The 23,252-nt window shown below is 41.5% G+C and overlaps 3 protein-coding genes across 3 annotated transcripts; 1 reads left to right on the forward strand and 2 right to left on the reverse strand.

Moving 5' to 3' along the window:
- Positions 1 to 1,170: 1,170 nt before the first annotated feature.
- Positions 1,171 to 19,185, forward strand: LOC110060356 (tRNA wybutosine-synthesizing protein 5-like). Its single transcript, XM_089283246.1, has 10 exons — positions 1,171 to 3,277; positions 4,450 to 4,516; positions 5,089 to 5,211; positions 6,333 to 6,376; positions 7,401 to 7,493; positions 9,293 to 9,460; positions 10,204 to 10,279; positions 10,463 to 10,522; positions 17,180 to 17,251; positions 18,413 to 19,185. Exons 1-10 carry the CDS (start codon positions 2,865 to 2,867, stop codon positions 18,554 to 18,556), a joined length of 1,260 nt encoding a protein of 419 aa, XP_089139372.1. The 5' UTR covers positions 1,171 to 2,864; the 3' UTR covers positions 18,557 to 19,185.
- LOC149117482 (uncharacterized) lies at positions 12,021 to 12,905 on the reverse strand. The gene has a single exon (XM_089283250.1). It carries the CDS (start codon positions 12,807 to 12,809, stop codon positions 12,024 to 12,026), a length of 786 nt encoding a protein of 261 aa, XP_089139376.1. The 5' UTR covers positions 12,810 to 12,905; the 3' UTR covers positions 12,021 to 12,023.
- Positions 19,186 to 19,982: 797 nt separating the features above from the next.
- Positions 19,983 to 23,039, reverse strand: LOC110060358 (uncharacterized). The gene is made up of 3 exons (XM_020767125.2): positions 22,394 to 23,039; positions 21,062 to 21,244; positions 19,983 to 20,602 (listed from the first exon to the last, which is right to left on the reverse strand). Exons 1-3 carry the CDS (start codon positions 22,827 to 22,829, stop codon positions 20,085 to 20,087), a joined length of 1,137 nt encoding a protein of 378 aa, XP_020622784.1. The 5' UTR covers positions 22,830 to 23,039; the 3' UTR covers positions 19,983 to 20,084.
- Positions 23,040 to 23,252: the final 213 nt, after the last annotated feature.

The raw sequence follows: 23,252 nt of genomic DNA on the forward strand, positions 1-23,252 counted from the left end.
CAAATTTGTCGTATCCCCCCCCCTCGGGAGAATTTTGTCAAGTTAGCTAATTTAGTATGCAAGCCAACGTAATGGCGGTCGCCGCCGGCGAAATGTTTATTTGCTCAAAATTGGGGCAAAATCTTTCGGAGATGGAAATCAGGACATTTGGAAGGATACAGAAAGTAATTTGGGACCGGTTGCTGGCTTCTAAGGCTGAATTTATCCAGAAGTAAGCTGTATTTTCGTTTTCGTGTCGAAAGCCACGCGATGAAATATTATCGGCTTGTTCTGCTGTCTTGTTCTGTTTTTTCTCTTTGTCGTTTTTGTAGCCCGCCGAGGCCAGTCTTTCGTCTAAATCAGTGGAAAAAGGTTCGAAAAAGATGTTCCCATTCAAGTTTAAACTCTCGGGCGATAATTGTGGAGTTTTTTGGCCGAAACGTCGGCTTTGTTATGTTGGTGTCTTTCGGTTGCTATGGGCGACCGTTGCTTCCTTTGTTAGGACAAGTCTGGGAAGTGAGGTCACAAAAAAATTCTAATTAATTCTGGTTTTGTTCGATTTCGCTGAAATTTTAACACGATAAAGCTGGATTGTTAAGGAATAGATTTACCGTCGCCGATGTGTGGTAGCTATTGACGCTGAAGTGTTATATCGCTTAGAAGTCAGGGTTTTGAAGGAATTTTTTTGCAACATGTGGGTTCGGCGTGATTTTGTAATCTGAGGTTTCAGTTGACCCCGAAGGAAAAAATATCCGGAAAAGGTCATTTCATCGACGATTCAAACAAATATAAATATGTATATGTTCCGAGCTAAATTTCTGCTGAAAAAATATAATTTTTGACGAGCGCTGGGTTTTTAATTTATTCCCGCGAAAGATGAGATTTATTGTTTCAACAGCTTTTGGCGAGTAAACATCACAGGTTGCGTGACTCAAAATTTGGCCGAGTGGAAGCTTGGGTCTGCTCGCACCGAAGTCGAAAAAAACAAGAAGATCTGTTAGATCTTATAACCGCGCTTTTAAAATTTAACTGTTCGCTTAGCACTACCGTCGGAACGCAGTGCACATTCCAAAGCAGTCATTGATGATTCTTTTCTTACTGTAGACATCACATCACTTGATCAACACAAACTGTATTATTGCACCATCAGTGGTAGCCGTTGACAAATCTCCGATGACTTAATGGTCTTAATCTAGAACTTTCTTCGGGATATGTATGGGCATGAACGATATCAACGACACAATAATAACACTATTAACAACAGCTTTCTTTCTTAAAAGTCATGATTAAATTTAATTGGTGTTTTCCACGAGTAAAGGGCTAGCAAAGTAGTCACACAAGTCATAAAAAAAACCCTATCCCGACCGATGTATCGATTTTGGTCACTCCAGTGACCACAGATTGAAAACCTGACAGAAAATTGGCGTTACTTTTGATTCTCACCAAATTTGTCGTATCCCCCCCGCTCGGGAGAATTTTGTTAAGTTAGCTAATTTAGTATGCAAGCCACCGTAATGGCGGTCGCCGCCGGCGAAATGTTTATTTGCTCAAAATTGGGGCAAAATCTTTCGGAGATGGAAATCAGGACATTTGTAAGGATACAGAAAGTAATTTGGGACCGGTTGCTGGCTTCTAAGGCTGAATTTATCCAGAAGTAAGCTGTATTTTCGTTTTCGTGTCGAAAGCCACGCGATGAAATATTATCGGCTTGTTCTGCTGTCTTGTTCTGTTTTTTCTCTTTGTCGTTTTTGTAGCCCGCCGAGGCCAGTCTTTCGTCTAAATCAGTTGAAAAAGGTTCGAAAAAGATGTTCCCAATCAAGTTTAAACTCTCAGGCGATAATTGTGGAGTTTTTTGGCCGAAACGTCGGCTTTGTTATGTTGGTGTCTTTCGGTTGCTATGGGCGACCGTTGCTTCCTTTGTTAGGACAAGTCTGGGAAGTGAGGTAACAAAAAAATTCTAATTAATTCTGGTTTTGTTTGATTTCGCTGAAATTTTAACACGATAAAGTTGGATTGTTAAGGAATAGATTTACCGTCTGCCGATGTGTGGTAGCTATTAACGCTGAAGTGTTATATCGCTTCGAAGTCAGGGTTTTGAAGAGATTTTTTTGCAACATGTGGGTTCGGCGTGATTTTGTAATCTGAGGTTTCGGTTGACCCCGAAGGAAAAAATATCCGGAAAAGGTCATTTCATCGACTATTCAAACAAATATAAATATGTATGTGTTCCGAGCTAAATTTCTGGTGAAAAAATATAATTTTTGACGAGCGCTGGGTTTTTAATTTATTCCCGCGAAAGATGAGATTTATTGTTTCAACAGCTTTTGGCGAGTAAACATCACAGGTTGCGTGACTCAAAATTTGGCCGAGTGGAAGCTTGGGTCTGCTCGCACCGAAGTCGAAAAAAAAAAAACCACGGGTAAACCATGAACCGCGCTCGGCCCATGGCCGCGCGGTTAAAAAAACCACGGGTAAACCATGAACCGCGCTCGGCCCATGGCCGCGCGGTTAAAAAAAAACCACGGGTAAACCATGAACCGCGCTCGGCCGATGGCCGCGCGGTTAAAGAGCCGAAATTTAAATCCAGGCCTCACTGCCTGGCTAATAATTCCAATTTGCCTACGATCCAGTCCAGCGCGGCGTCCAGCTCAAATTCTCTGAAATTAGGCCCAGTCCCCCCTAACTGTCAAACGGAACAACGGGTTGTCAAACGCTTCCTCCCAAAGTGAACCCAAAGTGTGGAACTTCACGAAGTTCACCAAGTAAAGTTGATTTGTTTGTGCTTCGTTTCGACTCTATTTATCCAATGGTGTGTCGCTTCATTTAATTGAGCCAATTTTTGCATCATGGTGAGGTAGACATTAAGGACACTAGTGAATGACCTGATGATTAGAACGCGGAAGCAAATAATGCGGCTGTGTTTATTTGTCTTTCTACCGTTGCTTGCTCGTGGAAATGAATTGCTGGGACATTTAGAGCCATTATTCTCACACGGTAAGAGGCTGGAAGTGGAAGTGTACGATGGATTTCCAGCAGCGGAAGAATTCTTCAAGAGATTCGTGGACAATGCAAAGCCAGTTCTGTTTCGCGGGGGAGCCATGTTATTCCCAGCTTACTCCTTGTGGAATGACGAGTATTTTCTTTCCTTTCCTGAAAGCGAGGAAAGTCTGGTGACAGTGGAAGTTGAGAAGAAAGAAAATCGTTCAGCTCCTGGGGAAGATATTCCATTTGCAGACTTTGTTCGAGAATTGCACTCGTCTGGGAAGTACATGATTAGCTCAGTGCCAGAATTCCTCAGGTAATCTATAAAACCCGAGTCCAGCAAAAGTCGACATTTAAAGCTGCACTCAGCAAAATACTGATGCCATCCATTTGCAGCGACGTTTCAAGTGAGAAGTCCCTCTTTATTATCTCTAGCTCTCCTCCTCCCACGGCAGTTTCAGCAGTTTTGAAATATGTTGTTGGCTGTGTAACTTTATGGGGAGGTGGCGGGCAGCAGGTATATTTTGCAGGTTGTAGGTTGCAAGTTGAAACGACTTGTTTATTTGAGTTGAAGTCCAATAAACCCCAGTATAAAGGCTAAGCAACCTGAGCTAATTTGAGCTAACCTGTAGTGCTATTCAGGCTAACCAAAGTGCTAAGTAGACTCACTTGGACTTGAAAGTGGAGTTTTCAACCTGCAATCTGCTAAACGTACCTGCCTGGGGGGGAAGGGGGGGGGGGGGAAGCATACCCAGTGTTTGGGCCCAAGCAATGTATATTATGAATGTACTTATTTACCTGATTTTTGAGGTCACACACCAGGTGATATGTCTGATATGTTGCATTAGTCAGCAAATGTCAACATTGACTTGTGTGGCCTGGTATACTGGCCACTTTCATTGGCATACAGGAAAACTCGCATTTGTCATCCCCGTAGTGGGTATTCCCTTAATGGGCTATATAGACCATATTTGCACCAAACGGTATGTTTTTTGAGCCGTTTTAGTCTGAAATAGGGTATGGTTTGTGCACTCTGGTCTTGAATTGTGTAATGATGTTTTATGTTTTAGAAAGGTCAGGTCCAAAATAGGGTTTTGAATTTTTTTTTTTGGGGGGGGGGGGGGGGAGAGGGGGAGGGTCGACATCATACACTGACTTCCTGGCCATGCCACTTCCTCAAGTTAGATGATTTCATGATGGCAAGCAGCCTGCAGATGGACTAGCATCTCATCCAGGGGATTGGGGGAGGGGGATCTGGGAGGTAGGTGTGATATGCAGACTTCACCTTACCCATTCAGTCGGAAGACTCAAGAAGAAACCTGATCATGCGATTGAAGCGCATGACCATGGATTTCTGTGATTTTCCCTTGTAAACTCATTGTCTGATGTGTAGTAACAAGAGTTATTTTTACACCATTAGTGCTTATATTGACCTAAAGAAATAAATGTTTACTAATTTTTGTCCTATGACAATCTGCACTCATGAAGGCATGATGTGTTTGTTCCTCCTCCTATTGCTTGTCAAGATATAACGCAAGGAAACCTTGTGCAAGAAGTAAGTACTTTAACTGCTGTAATAGTATTTGTCTCGGAAAGGTTATGCACCATCTAGTGATGCATGTTGAGGTTTAGGGCTTACATTATCATGCAGAGATTCACACTGTTGCATGATACTGTGTCAATTCTAGATCCCTATTATAAAATAACATTTTTTTTATTTGGAGTAACAAACTATTGTAAGTTGCATATGATTTCTGATATTAGGGTCCATTCTACTTATGAAAAGATAAGCTTTATAAAAGAAAGTCATTCTTTAAAAACACCAGCAATAGTTTGTCTAATTAAAGAAAAAAATCCATGAAATTGTTTGACTAACAACCCCAGGGCTCGAAAAAAACTTGAATTCCAGCTTGCTTTTGGGACAAGTATCTCTCAAATATTGCTTGCCCTGGGCAAAATCATAGTTTGATCTTTTAATGAATTAGTTGGCAGATGACTTGCCTGATCCCAACTTGCCCATCAGGTAATGAGAGGGAAAAGGTACTTGCCCAGAAGGAGAATCTACTTGTCCCGGACAACCGAACAGCACTTTTTTTGAGCCCTGACCCATGCTTATTTCAATTGTAGATGCTGTGGTTTAGCAGTGGAGGAACCAAGTCTGTTCTTCACAACGATCATGCAGAAAACATCATGTGTGTATTCAGGGGGACCAAGGAATTCTTTTTGATAGACAAGGAATATCAGGAACTGGTATAAAATTAGTTTGTAATTATTTTAACTCAAAAATCTGAAACGTTAGCCAGAATATTTGATCAAAGTGGCCAATCAGAATGAGGTTACTTTCTATAGTGTAGAACCTTCCTGGGTCAGTTGTCCCAGATGAGATGCTAACAGCGAGTCCATTGCACGTATTCACCCATCATAAGGTTGAGTTGAGCTAGGCAGTTTAATTGAGAGCACCATCTGTATTCCTGGGTGACTAGGATGAAATATCTTGCTCAAGAATGTAAAACAAATGATCCTGATCAGTGGCTGAAACATGGAGGACCACTCAATCCTAAGACTAGCATGCCCACTAGATTAATAGGCCTGTGTCATTGACTACATGTACCTCAAAGTCCCAAGAAGAATGAGTGATCAATCCAGTTATCTGTGCTTCTAAAACTAATATTATTAGAAAACAGTCCTAAGAAAATATGCATGTTGATTGGTTAAAAATCGTGTTTCTATAACTCGATAGAAACACAGAACTAGCATGAGCTCAGTTGACATAATGATGGCACGAGCAAAGAGAATTTACATTTTGATAATCAAAGTTAACAAATTGTTTTCCTTTTATCGTTGTGGTGTTTTCTAAAAGAAATAGAAAACATGTTCTGCGTGTTTCTATCAAGTTATAGAAACACCCGTGAAAGTTTGGGAGAACTCATGCGGCTCGTGTTCCCACCGCATTTCTCGTTCTCCCAGGCTTCCACTCATGTTCCTATAACTCGATAGAAACATGGTACATGTTTTCTATTTCTTAATTTCAAGTGAGTCAACCTGCAACCACTCAAACAGAATGAGACACAACTTTCAAGAACAAGAACAACAACTTTTTTTTAGGCTATTTACTCTGTTAATTTTGTATTATTTGATGGGAAGCATTTTGTAAATTGTTTCTGTGGGTGATTTTAGATTTGACTACTCCATTTTTGCATCAATCTTTAAGGCTTGTCACTCCTGGGTGATATGTTGTGACGTAAGTTATTATTTATTAAAATTGATGTCATAATATTTTATGTTAACAATCTTACTGCCTTAAATAATGAATTGCATAGACGATATTTAACCTGTGGTAATTAAAAATATTTTGCCGTCATTTTCTGTAGGTTAATGTGACAGAGCGCGGGTATTCTCAGGTAGATGTTGACAGGTTTGTATATTTGGCTGTGATTATTACGCTCTGCAATGTGCACATTTAGAAAGCTTTGTAGTTGTGGCCATGCAAAGCATAATTTGACGGCTGATAATGCTTTCAGGTAGCTAATATTGTACTAAACTTTTAGCATGATGGTAACAAGGAAGAAGAATTATATCCAATATTCTGAACCAGTGCTGTCAAGTGAACTTTTTAAAATGTAGTTTCTAAGGCAAGAGTTGTTCTTTATTGTACATAATTAATAGTGTTTATCTGTGACAACACTTGAGAACATGTACCCTGAAGGCTGGATGGGGTGTACCATCGTTTAAGAGATGTAAGACTGTCTGATGGCTTCTTCATTTACTGCATTTGTTTTAAAAGTAATGCAATGTACCCTTATAGTGTACGGGTGTAGTGACCATATACACACATGTGCATGTGCACACCTCGGGAAATCTAAGGAATAAATATACTTATTGATTTATTGGCGAAAAGCCTCTTAGAGAAATATAATTAAATTGGCTTGTTTGACTTAAAGTTCTTCTCATTATATTACCATAACGATGATTTTGCAAATATGAAATACAGAATGAAACTTTCAAACATTAGAAGTGCTAATCCAGCTCAATGCTGAAGTTCAAATCCCAATATACCTTTCCCACATTCCACTTTGAATAGTGCGTACTAACAACAGCACCAGAGCGAGGTTGGGGTCGACATTTTCACACATCTGCTGTGTTTTTGTCCACCCTGACTTCGATTTGGCGCCATTGTTTGTTGGAATGTGGGAAAGGTCTGTTAGCTTATCATGTAAATGTGATCAAGATGAAATGAGAGATTATATGGACAGGTGGGTTACCCCACCAAGCTTATAGTATTAGTTATAGGCAGGTTACCCCGCCTACCCTGGGTTTGCCACCTCAATTAGTCACAAATATTTGTTTGTGAGTGGTAATGCTTTTAATCATTTGTATACATGTACATACACTGGAATGTAAGATGTTAATCTGGTAGTCTTTTGTATAACTTAATTTAGGGTTGACCTGTTCAAGTATCCTGGACTCCACAATATAGAACACCACTTTGCCTTCATAGAACCTGGTGACTGTCTTTATGTACCTTTTCTTTGGTAAGTAGATTTTTACCCATTTTATCAGCGACAATTATTTTGTCTCTAATTCTATAGATTAATCACTAATTGTCATAAAAATTGGCCATATTCTTAACAGATTGGGTACCCAGGCAAATGATGTTATTGATGGAATAAAATCAATTATTCTATATTAATTAACTTCTTGTATTATCAAGGCTCTGTTATGTGAAGTGCCAATAAACCAGCAAGTAGAGAATGATAAAATGACAATGAATGACATGCCTTAATTGTGTTGAAATTCTGACAGCAGCACAAGGACCTTCTGCAAACTATATTGCGACAAACTTAAACATGCATAACCCAGTAACAGGACCTCACTATTTTGTTTCACTTTATAAACAACCAGTATAGCGTAATGTTCAGATTTCGTAATCTAACTTCTAGAGACACCCTATGGACATTCTTAACAAGCGCATTCTTAGATTCATACTAAAGGACTTAATGACGTGCCCTAGGGTAATTTACTGGATAAAATTAATTTAAAACCTCTGTATATAAGATGCCTTCAAAATATTTTAGTTATACTATATAAGAGTCTCTTTTTTGATAGCTATTCAAGATATTTAAGTAATATGTTTACTCTACACTCTACAACCTATAGTTTACATGGTAATTATATTGTCTCTTCCTGATCTGAAAACAACAACTTACAGCATACATTCTTATCATATTTAGCTGCTAAATTATGGAACTCTCTTCTGGACTCACTTAGAACTTCTACTTTTGCAGACTTAAAGCAAAAGATATTACAGTATGACTCTTTTCAGTAGCATTGCAACTTTTGTCTAGTTTTATTATGTACATAGTTCAGCACATTCATAATTTTTAGCATGTTTATTGTATGTTGTATTTTGTTGTATTTGAGTTACTTGAGAGGAAATAAAGTATACGTATGTAACTATGTGTATGTTTACAGGTAAGTGTAGTTATACTGAAAACAAAAAAAAATATATAAATATTTGTTTACTGTGCCTGTGGGCTGTTAATTAAATATAATATAATTATGATAATTCCTCTTTCTTGAAGCTAATTTTTAGCTTCAGGAATTGGGAATTATCATAAATAAATTAAATGCTGTCGCAAAGTATTGATCTGCCCATTAATATCCAGTAATGTAGCAAAACTGCAAGCTATAACAGTTTTTAGTTCCAAGAATTAACACTTAGAATTCTCCTAATCAGTCTTGATCCATGCCACTTATGTAACTCATCTTGTGAGAATTTGGTATAATAATCATAATCATAATCATAATCCTAATCCAATCCTAATCCTAATCATAATATATTTATATAGCGCCTTTTCCACAAGATTCAAAGGCGCTGCTTGCACTAATGAAATATAAAAAATAGAATTTAAACTACTTACATTATAAGTTATAGGCTCGAATAAACTGGAGAGTCATGAGTTGGCATTTAAAATTCTCTTCAGTACTACTTAATTTAACATAATGTGGCAGTTTATTCCAAAGTTCAGGACCAACAACTGAAAAGGCCTGTCTACCATAGGAGTTCAGATTAAAACGAGGTTCAACCAGTAAATTCTTAAAAGAGCATCTTAGACTGAGGCTGGGGTTGTATGGTCAAAGGAGTTCTTGTATGTAGGTAGGAGCTTGTCCATGCAGGGTCTCTTATCAGGGCATGCATAAATCTGTTTGTCATGATTAATGCCGGTCACTTTCCAGTGTGAATGTGATAGCTATTAACAATGTTTAATATTAAACTTATCACTCCTGGTTATTAAGGTTCAGTATAACCGGTTTATATTTTGCTGTGTAGGGTACATCATGTGCGATCTAATGGTGTGAATATAGCTGTTAATATCTGGTGGAGGCATGGGGTGGAAGTGAACTTCAGTTACTGTGATGCACAGCCAGGCAGAACAATTAAAGATTTGACATTTATTGGATTTGGAGCTCTTCATGAAGCCCAGGAGAAGTTGATCAGGTATGATTAGTAATTGTGTTGTTTTGATCTTGTGATAGTCAGGTACAAGGATTTATGTAATTGTTTGTAGTTTTGGTTATTGGTTTGGTTCCAGATGGGGGAGGGCTCAACTAAGATATTCATTTTCATTAATTATTTATTTAAATTAGTTTTATATTCTTCAAACTTAAGTTGTTATTATTACAGTGTCTCTCAAGACTGCTGTCAACCCTGTTGGGTGGAAGGGGGGGGGGGGGGGGGGGGGGAGATTTGAAGATAGCCTGAGCTTTATCATCATTTCATTCACGGCATGTTGTGCAATAATGCTGAATTCACTTCACATAACAGACACTGGAAGTGTTTAGTGAGCGTTAATATATGTTATGTTACTTCTTCAATCCCCTCAAAATGTTTACTGTTGATCTTGCTGCGACTGGTTCTACAGCAAAAATATTGTTTTTCCATTGAGGGAGTTGCAAATCTACTCTACTGAATACAAATTTTAATTTGGTTAAGACAATCGTCTACATTTCCTACACTTCGGTAGTCATCCAGCGATATTAATGCTCTGGTTTATAGTCTGTCACTTTTTTGGCAATATTTCTCCTTTATGATTCGTTTCATCCTCTGTTTAAGTTATACTGCTTTAGATTTGGGGTTCCTTTTGGGTGGACAGTCATGATGTGATCGAGACTGAACCGTGTAAATGCCATAATTTGAGTTTACTGAATGTCCTGAATGAAATGAACCCTTTTTCTCCAAAGAAACCGTTTAGTTCAGGCAGCCAAGCTAAGTGACAATGACCTAACTCTTGAAGGACTTCAAGATTTCTTCATACAGGTGATTATTGAAGTAGAACTCTGGGTAAATTAGTTTTCAGTGAGTGATGCTTAATTGGCAAACTGAGTCGGCAAGCATACACTCAATACTTCACTATTGATAGGAAAAAGGATTTTGTCCACCACAATTATCATAAACCTTCATTTGTTGGGCATTGCAAGCCACTTTATTTTTCTCTTGTAGCCGGATGTTTTTGGACCTGGTGTGCAATGGACTGATGGCATGCTTGAAGTTGTTAAAAAGGTGATTTATAGGTTCCAATTGGGCTTGTTTTCTTTCGTTTGACGTGCAACTTGCTCTATAGCAGCGAGTGTCACGTGCTGTACTTAAGCAATAGAACACTTTTTCCGTGTTTACAAGGCCTCATCTAAACACGAGGAGGGTTCGGAGAATTCGAGACTGAGTTATGCAAACCTGAGACGTAGTTGAGGGTTTGCGTAACTTTCGAGAATTCTTCCAACCTCCGAGTGTTTAGATGAGGCTATGTAAACATGGAAAAAGTGCTCTATTGCTTTTATAAAATAAAACTCAAAAATACGCGCGAATCTAAAACGTGACAACCGCGTTTACATACTCTCATCTAATTAACAAATGGTAAACGCCATAGCGTGTACTATTGAGTTAACTGGATGCACGCGGGAGGTTGCTAAGCACGAAAGAAGCGTAAGAGCCGCACGAGGCGATAGCCGAGTGCGACTCTAGCTTCTTGAGTGCTTAGCAAACCTCCCAAGTGCATCCATAACTCAATAGTACACGCTATGGCGTTTACCATTGGTTTTATAACATAACATCACAAAAAAATGTTCGTGTAGTCTTACATGACAAGAGAAAACAAGCGCGCGAAAATTCATTCATGACAACCTAATGCACACCAGTAACTCAATAAAGTTTCATCTTCAGACAGCTGTGAAGACAGTTTCGCATTTCTGGGAGAAGGACGTCGGCCATTACTTTGGAAACAATGTCTGTCAAAAGATTTGCTTTGTAAACATTGGCACACACGTCAGCAGCGTACACCCATGGGCAAATAGTAGATGCTAAATTAACCAATCAGAGCGCGCGCTTTGCTTTAGTTATGTTTAACAACTGCATCGCAAAATGGAGGCTGGGTGCCTGTGATATCCAGGAGCTTCCACTATTGGCAGCCAGCTCCTAGATGGAGACTGCTCCCATGGCTGGCAAATCCTGGCAAGCCAGCCATGAGCCCCCACGCAGAAGGGAGAGCAGGCACCCGTCACACTGTGTGAACAGTGGAAAAGAGGGAGGGAAATGGGGGGGAGGGAGGAAGCCTTGAAGATGAGGTCCCATGAACTGCCACGCAAATAACACGCTAGCGCCTGTAACGCTAAACACACTTCAGTCAAAGAGCACATGGGATCTGGCGCATGCCCATGTATGAAACGCCGCTGACTCCAGACAACACTGGCGCTCTTTGTTGTTAACTCCGTTAAATTGCATTTAACTGCATTTAACAACTGCATCGCAAAATGGAGGCTGGGTGCCTGTGATATCCAGGAGCTTCCACTATTGGCAGCCAGCTCCTAGATGGAGACTGCTCCCATGGCTGGCAAATCCTGGCAAGCCAGCCATGAGCCCCCACGCCAAGCCGGAGGACCTCCGAGCAGCGCGCTAGCCAGCTCGGAGAAGAGAGGGGCTCATGGATGGGGAGGCCAGAGCCCCGAGAAAAATGCCCAAATCCGTAGGCACCCAGTAACTGGCAAATTAGTGACAAAAACCATACCTGTTAGGCAAGTCGTTCAGCTACTGAAAGGATGGTTTCCACAGGTGTGCGCACATATAACAAGTAAGCATCACTCGACCAGCGACCCATTGTCTTAATGAGATGATCAGGAACACCTCTCTGGGCAGCAGTTGTAGCGGCTCCAATTCTAAAACTATGACCCGAGAACTTTCCAGGAATACCTGCTGCCTGTAGAGTGGTTTGAAGAAACGAGGAAAGCCGAGATCTAGAAAGAGGAGAGCCATCTTGGTGAATAAAGAGAGGTCCGGTGCCTGGCCCACGAAGATGAAGGTAGTTTGTTAATGCAGTCACAGGACAGAGAGGAAGGGAACCACGGCCAAGATAGATGAAACAACCCTGCCTGAAAGGATCAGTCTTTGCACACTTGATTAACACTCGAAAGCTTTGGGAATTGGTGGAGGAATCTACTTGAAGATCTGCCGCGGTCAAATGAACAGATGGATCAAAGGTACCATTTGTTGTAAATTCACCAGCTCTAAGAAACCCAAAGAAGCCAAGACAGCAGGCTGCCCATAGCATGACACTGTCAGGGTTGATAAAATCTAAAGACTTGTGCAAAACAGACATAAGGTCGGCTGTCACTGGTTGGCGCTGAGGGAGATTTGGGCCCTGATGACGTTTGATCCCTCGTAAGAGACGCTGAAGTTGAAGACGGTTGACAATTGGGTCTGGGAAGCCATAGTCAATGTGTAAAGAACGGACTGCAGACAAATATACTTTAATGGAAGAATGGTGAAGACGATCTGCTAAGTGGGTACAGAAGCGCATCAGAGTTTGTTCACTGGCTGGTAAAAGAGGCTGACTTGGCTCGAAGGGAGTATCCTGACTACAAAAATCTAAGAACTGACGTTGAGCCGAAGCATAAACTTGGCGAGTAGAAGGTGCGAGGCCATTGGTCAAATAGAACTGGCATTTATCTGTCAAATTACGGGCAGCTGAGCCAGCAGCGTTAACGGAATTGGAGTCGCCCCAGGAGCTGCATGAGGAGCAAGATGATGGAAACGCTGAAAATCAAAACGAGATAAGGCATCAGCAATCGAGTTGTCTTTACCCGGCGTATGAGAGGCAGTAAAGGCAAAGGAATGTCGGGCTGCCACAAGTGACAAGTGACGGAGAAGAACCATCATGTTCGGATCCTTCGTGGTGCCCGAGCGCAAAACGCTAACGACTGCCATGTTGTCGGAGCAGAACTCAACTCGTTTAGAAGCCCATCGGTGGCCCCATAGGGAAGCTGCAATAACCACCGGAAACAACTCTTTGTAGGCAATTGCCAAGGGATGCTGAACAGCTGACCATTCACCCACAAACCATTCATGATCACAAATTGCACCATAACCCCGAGCACCAGCAGCATCTGAGGAAACGTAAAATTCAGGCAAGGTCGCCCACTGTGGGGAAAGCAGGAAACTGAGACCACCCCAAGAATGGAAAAATTCTCGCCACCAACGGAGGTCTAAGCGAAAGTCTTGGTTGATCCTAATTGGGTGGCTATCACGTCGAAAGGCTGACAATAAATTGATCATGCGTCTCAAGAAGGTACGCCCCTGAGGAACTACTTTACATGCGTGTTGGAGATTGCCAATGAGAGATTCCAGCTCCTTCCGTGTGCAATGTTGTTTGAGGGACCAGGCTTCCAGAAGTGCAGCAATACGATCAAACTTATCCTGCGGCAGACGGGCCTGAAGTGAGAGAGAATCGAGCTCAATACCGAGCACAGTTAAACAAGTGGATGGCCCCTCCAATTTGTTCGGGTGAAGAGGAATACCCCCACTTTTTAAATAGCTTAACACAAGTATCAATATTGTTCTGGCAAACAGGTGAGTTAGGAGGGCCCAATGTATGGAAGTCATCCAGGTAGTGTAAAAGAAAATTCACATTATAATTGTGTTTGAGGATCCACTCGAGCATATCTGCAATGGACGAGAAGATGAAAGGAGCAGAGCGTAGTCCAAATGGAAGTGCCATATCAATAAAATATTTCCCACGCCACTTCATACCAAGTAGGTAACGATCATCAGAATGGACAGGGACATTACGGTAAGCACTTTCCACATCGAACTTTGCCAACAGCGTTCCTCTGCCGTGAAGCATGATCCCATCGATGATATCATCAACCTTCATGTACTGCACTGAAAAGGGTTCTTTTGGAATGCCATCATTGACACTATGGCCTAAAGGACTAGACAGATCCAAGATAAGCCGCCATTTTCCAGGCTGGTACTTCTTCGGGATAATTCCAAAGCGACTCACATGGAGGTTTGGGATAGGGGGCTATAGCAAAGGGGCCAGCTACACGGCCTTTGTCGAGTTCCGTGAGGAGATACTGGTCGATGACTGAAGGCTGAAGGGATGCTGAAGGCATATTTTTATTCTCCGATTTTAAAGATACTGCCCGAGGGTCAAAACCCAGCTGAAAACCATTTGTGAGACCTGAAATCACGTACTCCACTTGCGTTTGGTCGGGGTAAGAACACAGTTCATGCCGAAGTTCCTCCGCATCTATGGGGGTTACTCTGGATGGGGGGACCAGGTCTTGCTGCGGGGCGCCCAAAATGGACAAAGAACAAGAGGGCAAAGCATGGTGTGCCACTTCGGAGGGCATGTCATTACCAAAAGCATCTTGTGGTGCAGGAACAACAACATTAACAGGAACAGGAATCAAAAAATTTGAAAAGGAAACTGAACAAGATGAATGTACGCTATTTACATATGGTTTGGATCCCACTTCAACGCCGCAGACGTTTGCTTTGGGATGGGGGAGTTGACTGGGAGCGCCGGTAGGAAGAGGTTGAGGCCCGAAATGGACAGTTGACACGTGGATGATCACCTTCACATTTCTCACAGCGATGGAGGTACCGGCATTGACCAAAGGTCCAGCGACAGGTGCCATCATTCCAAGATCGGCAAAAGGTGGATGAACCGGCTACCGAAATTGAAGCTGAGGACGAAGTGGTTGGCTGCTGGCTTGACTGGGGAAGAGGTGACGAAAGAGTATGGAAGTTGTACAAATCATGGTTCATGTGAGACCAGTCCACCAAACCTGCAGCAGCTGCGTCCTTGCGGAATGCAACATCGTAATGGAGCCAAGCCTTCCCAGGGAACTGGCGCGACGTCTTGAGAATTAGCAGCTTGTATTGTGTCATGTCCTGCCATCTGGAAGAATGAGCACAGCAGAAGATCCACGAGTACACAGTGAATGCTTCAACCCATGTCACGATATCAGTGATCTCTTGCACCCTTTTCTTGGAAGAACTCACGAGAAGTTTGCCATCAAGGTACGTTTGGGGCTCTGTCTCCTGGGCTTTCAAGTTCTCTGCTAGCAAGTCAGCAAGATCCACAAATTGTCCAGACCTAATTTTTGTCACCAGCTTCTCCGGGATAGGGGAATAACCGGGGCCAACAACAAACGGCCTATTCAGGGATGTTGAGGTAGAGGCGATGGAGGAATTAGAACCAAAGGAGACCAATGGCGTGAAAGACTGGTTGGAAGATGGCAATCCATTCGCAGCACCACGAGAACCAAACAACGATGGCGAAGATAAAGAAGAATTGCCTAACGTGCAGTATGTTGAAATAAAGGGAGGAACGACCAAATTACCTGAGGACTGGCCTGCAGAAGAAGGCAGTGGTTGGTTAATGACCACAGAACCGGATGACGTCGTGCCCGACGCCGCGTTTCCCGCTGTCGAAGAACTCGATGAGTGACTTTGCAAAGCCGCCAAAATGCGAGGTAACGTATCCCCCAAGGCTTGTGAAAACGCTTGACTGAGGTCCTGTTGAGAGAGGACGAAGGAGGGCGGAGTGGACACCGGAGTCGAAGAAATGGGAGGACGTACGACCGAAGAGGGAGAATCGGCTGAAGAAGAAGGCTGACTTGAATCCAACATGGCGGCCACACTGTTGTTTGTTGCACGACGATGTGCCATACCAAACGAAAGAAACAACGGCAAGATTCGAAAACGACGAACGAAGAACAAATAATGCACACGCTACTCCGGAAGGAAGCCTTGAAGATGAGGTCCCATGAACTGCCACGCAAATAACACGCTAGCGCCTGTAACGCTAAACACACTTCAGTCAAAGAGCACATGGGATCTGGCGCATGCCCATGTATGAAACGCCGCTGACTCCAGACAACACTGGCGCTCTTTGTTGTTAACTCCGTTAAATTGCATTTAACTACATTATAAACACACATATCGACCAATGAGAGCGCGCGTAGTAGCTCAGTTATTTTATAACATCCTTTTTTATACCTTTCCCACACTAGTCATGGGATACTTGTCTTTGCTTTGATGCCTGACTGGCCGATGGCTTTTATTACGTTTGTTGCAATTAGCTGTATTTGGCAACCTTGTTCCCAGGGAGAGAGGACTCTGGGAACGAGATACCGATTTTGGTTCCACAGGGGGTGGTTCCACCACACTTAGTAGAAGACATTTCAAACTTGGGAGCCCTTAATGCAATTATAGCTTTCCTTTTGGTTAAACAGGTGCAAAACCGAAACCTAAAAGGAACAGGCCAATTCTGAGTTTACTTGTGCCTCTGTTTCAAATTGAGTCTTTGTGCAAAACCTTTCACATGAAAATGAGTTTGATTTGCGTGAAAATGAACCTGTAGGCGATCCGAGCTCATTTTAATATGAATGTTTTTGCACATAGACTTCTTTTGACACAGAGGCAAAAGCCAACTTGGAAGACTCAGCGACTTCAGGTTTATTAAGCTGCATGTTGCGGTTTTGCTATATGGTTGGGATTTGAAATGTACTCCATCTCTTGTAAATTAAGATGCAGGCTGTGACAGAATGTAATCATGTCGTCCTGAAACGTACATGAGAACCGTGACAACGCGAATCTGTGTTTCTCTCCCGAGCACCTGTCACTGCGACTGATACTCTATGTTTGTGTTTATTCTAGTGTGTGATTTCATCTAAGATGTTTGGAAAAATACCGTCGTCTGGGTTGTTGGTCTTGTTCCAAAGGGACTGTCTTACAGTGTTTAACTTTTATTGCCCAAGAACCAGCGCTCTACCAAACCAGCACACACACATACTTTAACATATGCTTGGAAGGAGCAAGATACATAAAGATATATAACGTTGGACTTTACTGATAACTTTGTTCTGCTTTGTGGTTAAGCTGTTTAGTTTGATGGACAAATCGCAAGATGGCAAGATAACGTTTATTGAGCTGAACAGTTTACCTGCAGAGGTAAGTCTTTCCCTGTTTAGACATGACTCAGTATTCCCCAAAAGTTGTTAAACATCTACATAAATAATAAACAGTGGCTTTATATTTCAAAATCATCCTACCTGATCGTCACTTTTCCCACTTTGTTCAAATTTTGATTCAGTTCTACCTTTGGGGGAGGGGGGGGGGGGCGGAGCGGGGGCTTCTCATAGAAATAGTACGGTGGTGCTCGTCGAAAATTTTGAAAAGAACCCCTAAGAGGTACCAAGATCCTGTTTTGTGGGCGTGGCTTGAATTTTTATTCATCCCTAAGAGGTACCAATTTTTAAACAACACATTATCTCCTGTCATATTTTTTTCGGCTCAGTACCCGAAAAGGTGCCTGAAGAGCTCCCGCTGTGAACCTTTTGAGGCTAAACACCCTAACAGGTACCAAAACTGCCGTTTTAACCCCTAAAAGGTACAACGAGCACCCCTGTAGTCCCCTCCAAGGGGTTCTAACCATGCTTGTGAACTCAATGCTAGTACCCAGCTCGACCTGGGATACTTGCCATAAGAGACGGTCAGGGTTGGGTGCGGAGGTCTCAGGTATGAGTTATCAGTGATTTCTCAGCTATCAAATACAATTTCAACCCGTTTCCCTGCTGTTAGTAAATTTTGATGATGTCAGATATTAGCTGTGGTCTAAAAATGTCATTTCTTCAGCTGACAGTTAAAATTTGACCAATTCTCAGCTACTGGCTAAGCCCCATCGAGATCTCATTAGCATGCCAGCCTGTAGATAAAGCCGCCATCAGGAGCCGTCAACAGCGTTCAAAGGCGACTGTATTTCACAAAGTTGTTTTAAGAAGGAATCCACCAGAAGTTCGAGTAACGATTGGACAAAACTTGGCGACTTTGAATTTTGTATCAAGAGTATTTACATTTAATCATGTTTAAACATGTAAATCATGTTTGCACAATTTCTCTGAACTTTGAAATTTGTTTTCTCGAGTTCCCATGGGAAGTTGTTTTCCGTGTTATTTCATTCAACTACTTTTATAGTCAGCTTTAAGAAAATGAAAACAGGACAGTCAAATATCTAAAATTATTCTGGTACCTTTTTTTTTCCACAAAAAACTGAAATTGCTTGATTTCGTCTTAAAGTCTTCTCTTCTGATGTTCTGTGTTGTTTCTGTGTAGGATTGGGAGAAGGTCCGTGTGCTAGTGACTGATTTGACTGAACTAGTAATGGCGCAAAACGACCAGGCAATAGAACAAGAGGCTCATTTTACAGAAGCGGAACATTGGCAGGAAAATGAACCACAGATACATACGGAACTTTGAGAAGAACTAGAGAACAAGTTGTATGTCTAGCGACATTTCAGCTCTTGATTAACTTAGGTAAATGTAACAGCAGATTTTTAAGCCATAGCGCCGCTCAAGTTCTTATCCTTGTAACGTAGCTATAGTAGTTAGAACTGCGTTATTGCGGCCACTAAGTGTAGCTGTTGTTCTAAAGAAAAGTAGTGAACATTCTGTCCTGCAACCGAGCTAATGGACCTTGATGATTCTAACAAGTTGGTTTGAAGGGTTCGGTTTAGATTTGTTGCCGAAAAGCGCCGTGGTGCTTTGTGAAGAGCCGGACATAGCTAATTTCGTAATCTTTCCTTTGACTCAAGTTTGAATTTATAATTCTAAGTTTTATAATTTATGTTTTTGTCTTACCTCTGCACTCAGTAAAGTACCAGGCAAGTTTGAGTTGAGCATTTCCAGAGCTCTGTTTACTGGGAAATGACAAACCACAAGATGATGTGAAATAGTTTTAAGTTTACGACGTATAGTTCAATTTGTTATGGATAAACCCTTGTACTCTTTCTGAACAGGACTTTCTGACAACCCTTCACGGATCGAGATTATTTAATGCTTCTTTTTATAAGTTTTAATAAAGAACGTGTTATTTATTGTGTTTCAAATCTTTTGTAGTCTTGTTACCTCAGTCAGGAAAGAAATTGCTTATACTGAAGAAAAAAGAGAAGCTGACATACCGTAAACTGCCGCTTATAAGCCCTCCCGAGCCTGCTTTTTGTACGATCACGTCATATTTTATTGATCGTATTTAGAAAATGCTGTGACTTTTCACTGATATTGAATAAGGAAAAAGGGCCGACACGTTTTTTCGGCACTTAAGGTCCAGAAACTAAGGAACAAATTACATTAACGAAAAACAAAATTTGCTTTTACTAAAAGCCTAAGTTTTCGAAAGGTGATTTGGACGCTCGCATGTAGAAGTAAAAAACTCGACAAGTAATTTTATTTCAAAGTTATTGGTATACTTTGATAGCGAGCTTCATAAGCTTCAGTTTGTTATAGGATTTTGGGTATCTACAGTTTCAACTGTACACGCTAGGCATTTTTCTGATATTGGTTCTTATAAACCAGTATCAGGAAAACGCGTAGCACGTTCGGTTGAAACTTTAAAATATCGAATAAAGGTGAAATCGAACTGCAGAATAGCAAAGCTAAATTTTGACCCTGACAACCCCCCATAAAACTTTTGCATGTAAAATTAACATTCAGCTTGTTGGAATAAAAAACTGTGTTTTGGCATTGTCCGACATTTATAGTAAAATTTCAGAGTATCCCAAAGCAAATTAGCCAGTTTCTGTCCGCAATAACCCCAGCCAGGGCTTGGACCTGGACCATTCGATCTGGAATCCAGCAGGCGTACTATGAGGCCACCATGCCTTCTGCAGAAGCAACACACTGTATATGAATTTCTTACATCAAACTCTTTATTTGCCTGTTTACACACTGTGTTTTTCTGCCATTTGATCTTAGACTCTTCATACCCATAGTGTTCACCCTTTAGTTTTCACCAGTCTTGCTGTGGCGCGAACTGGCCGGGAAACACCTTTATTACACCTGTGCCTAACTCAGGTGCCTTCTCCGCCCAGAAGAAGGCTTTCAAGCCAAAAATCCCTTCCTCTGTAATCTTCTTCACGAGGCTTGCATAGCCTGGTGTTTCTTCCCGAATAAAAACATGCACAGATTTGTCAACATTGTAAACCATTAAGTCTTTTGGGGCATCAGGATCTGCAGTAGTAACAGGCCTTTGTACTTTTACAACAAATGACTTGTTAGCTGGGACACTGGACTGAGAGGCAACACACTCCTCTGTCTTTCCACCACTCATAGACAGAGTCGGTCGGTCAGCTTTGAGCACATTACTAACAGTTGTCATGTAGGGATATCGGCTGGGATGAGCCAACACACCCTCTTCACATCTCTGCTTATGCCCTCCTTTCTTCCAGTGTTCTTTCTGACATTCCTTGCCACAGTACAAAGTGACACGACACCTGCCGCAGCGCTTCATCTTCTCAACGACTTTTCCTAATGTATTAAAAATAAGTGAACTTTTACATTCTACATCAATTTCTTATCATAAAGTTCCACAAGTGACCACATTTCTTACATCTGGATTAAGCTGACTACGTTTTGCCCTCCATCCCTCTTCCAAAGGAAGGCACCATGCATAATTAACATCAGAACTGAATAATCAAAATATGGTCCTTAACAACTGTTGTTACCCAATTTTATTAGAGCCTTACAGTCTGAACTTCTCCCCATTTGGGATAAGCTCGTACATTGCAGGATTACCCCGGGCAGCATTAAATTTGCCAGTACCCATTTGAGAGAGAAGCACTTGTGAGAGTTAAGTGTCTTACCCAAGAAGGCCAGGGCTTAAACCTGAGGCACTCAATCTGGAGTATGGTGTGCCAACCACTGGACCTCTACACCCAAGGAGTGGGAGCTTCATTAAAAAAATACAGTAATCAGAACATGACATACCACAGTTAGCACAGCTTGCTGCTCTCTTAGCAGCAGAAGAATCAGCATCTCTGTTTGCCTTGTGCAGCAATAACCTTATCTCGGGTGAAGTCCTCGCCTGATCAAATGGTGTTTTTCCTTCATTGCATGTAGCTTGAGGATCAGCACCATGTTTTAAGAGAAGTTTAACAACATCTGTAGCACCTGAAGCAATAATTGAACAAAGTGAGTGTTGCATAGCATGTTTTTCAAGTACACCATGTGTGACGTAGGATAGTGCTAGTATACACTTCACATAGAGAAACCCAATGCAAAGGGTCATATCCGAAGATTTCCCAGGATGACAAAGATTTCTAAAGGCATTTTGAGCATTTCCAGGTAGCAATCCAAGGATGTGTTTTGTCAAACATAGCATTGCTGCCAGAGTTGTCCTTTGAAAATAGGATTGAGAATTGGAAGAAGCGTACTATCATTTGTGTGGACATTTCTCTTCTTCCATCAGTCCAACTTGAAACATTTTTTGGAACTGTTTATTGTACGATAAGGCTCTACTACATGTAGCTCAAAATGTTCACCTCGGTGTGAGAGTTTGGTCTATGGAGGTGACAAGCCATGACATGGAAGTTTTTGACCCACACACAAGAACTCATGCCCAAGGCATGAAAATTAATTAGCAGATACACTGATCATCCACTTTTAAATAATGATTTATTGACTCAGGGAATATTATTTTAGCACAAATTGTCAATTTCAGGTCTTATAGATTGCTTTTTTGTAGATGGGAACAATGCTGATGAAAGAACAGTTGTCAAATCCAGTGCCAGTGGTTAAAAAGCACTTAATGACTGACCCCAAAAGGAACAGTGAGTTTTGTTCCCCTAGACCCTCAATGTTCCCCTTTTCCCATGGGGCCAGTCATTAAGTGTTTTGTTATACTTCCTAACTCAAAAATATAAAAAACTGTACAAAAATTATTTGCATGACACCGGCTGGCACACAAACTTGCTGCAATTTCAAGGTGAACTGCCTGATTACGTGCAAGTCGAAATTTCAAGTTGTTGTTTCCCCAGGGAGTTAGTGAGTTTTGTTTGCCCTAGGGAGTTAGTGAGTTTTACCCATGACATGTGACACATTCTCCTCCAATCAGAAAACAAATTAGGAGGTATAAAGAAATTCCTTGTCGATTAATTTCCAAGTGTAAACAAACCTTTGCCCGTTTTAAGTGAAGAAATTTTTGAAAGAAAATTTGTCCTTTTGTTACGGTTTTGCCGTTGTCAGGCAACACAGAGTTTCGAAAAATTGAACAGATTAGGTGGTAATTCTCTATTACACCAGCAGCTAGACTTCACTTACCAACAAAGGCCGCGCAATGCAAACAGGTCATTCCAGCATACGTTCTAGAAACAAAGGAAGCTTTGCACTCTTCAATAAGATACTTGGCAATTTCTACATTTGCTGCCCTGCCACAAGCATAGAACAGCGGAGTGAATCCGAGAGCGTCTTTAACCTCCAAAGAAGTTCCATACTTGACCAGTAGTTTTACCATTCCCAGTTTCTTCTGCGTGACTGCATAGTGCAACGCGGTGAAGCCTAGCTTGTCTTGTTCGTTAATGTTGAGTTTTCCTAACGCATTTCTCATAAACATGTATGTTGCCACAATGCCTCTGCCTTCGTCGTCATCATCACTTTCAGTGATCATAATGGCTAGTTCCGTTACTGGCTCAGCCCGATATGCAGCCAGTCTGTCACTATCAATGCCTTCCTCTTCTAGGTTGTCTGGGTCGGCCATCTTGGAAGAAGTGCCGGTTACTCGTGGTTTACTCTTCTGAATAAATAAACGGAAATAGCTATTGCTGATAGATGCAAAGTGACGAGATAGTTCTTGAGTTCGCAATTTTTAATAGTCCCTACTAAAAATCGCCGAGGATTGTTTTCTTGAAGCGTATAAGTCCTACGAAGCCCAAGAGTTCCTCATAGTTTAAGCCTTTGTACCAGGCCTCTTCTTTTTTTTTATTTCTCCCCAGTGGTAGGGGAAGGGTAGGGTTGGATAACAAACTCAAGACGTTCCATGACGCATGGAGAAATCATTGATTGATAATTCGTTTTATTTGCTTATATTAATAGCAATAAAAAGCACATATGAAAACATCAGTGAAATATAGATGGTAGAAAACCAACTTGAAAGAAGATAGAGATGCCCTCCGTACCCCTG

The sequence above is a fragment of the Orbicella faveolata genome, unplaced genomic scaffold, assembly GCF_042242905.1.
Source record: "Orbicella faveolata isolate gen_17 unplaced genomic scaffold, um_ofav_v1 contig_12, whole genome shotgun sequence".
NCBI classification, from domain to species: Eukaryota; Metazoa; Cnidaria; class Anthozoa; order Scleractinia; family Merulinidae; genus Orbicella; species Orbicella faveolata.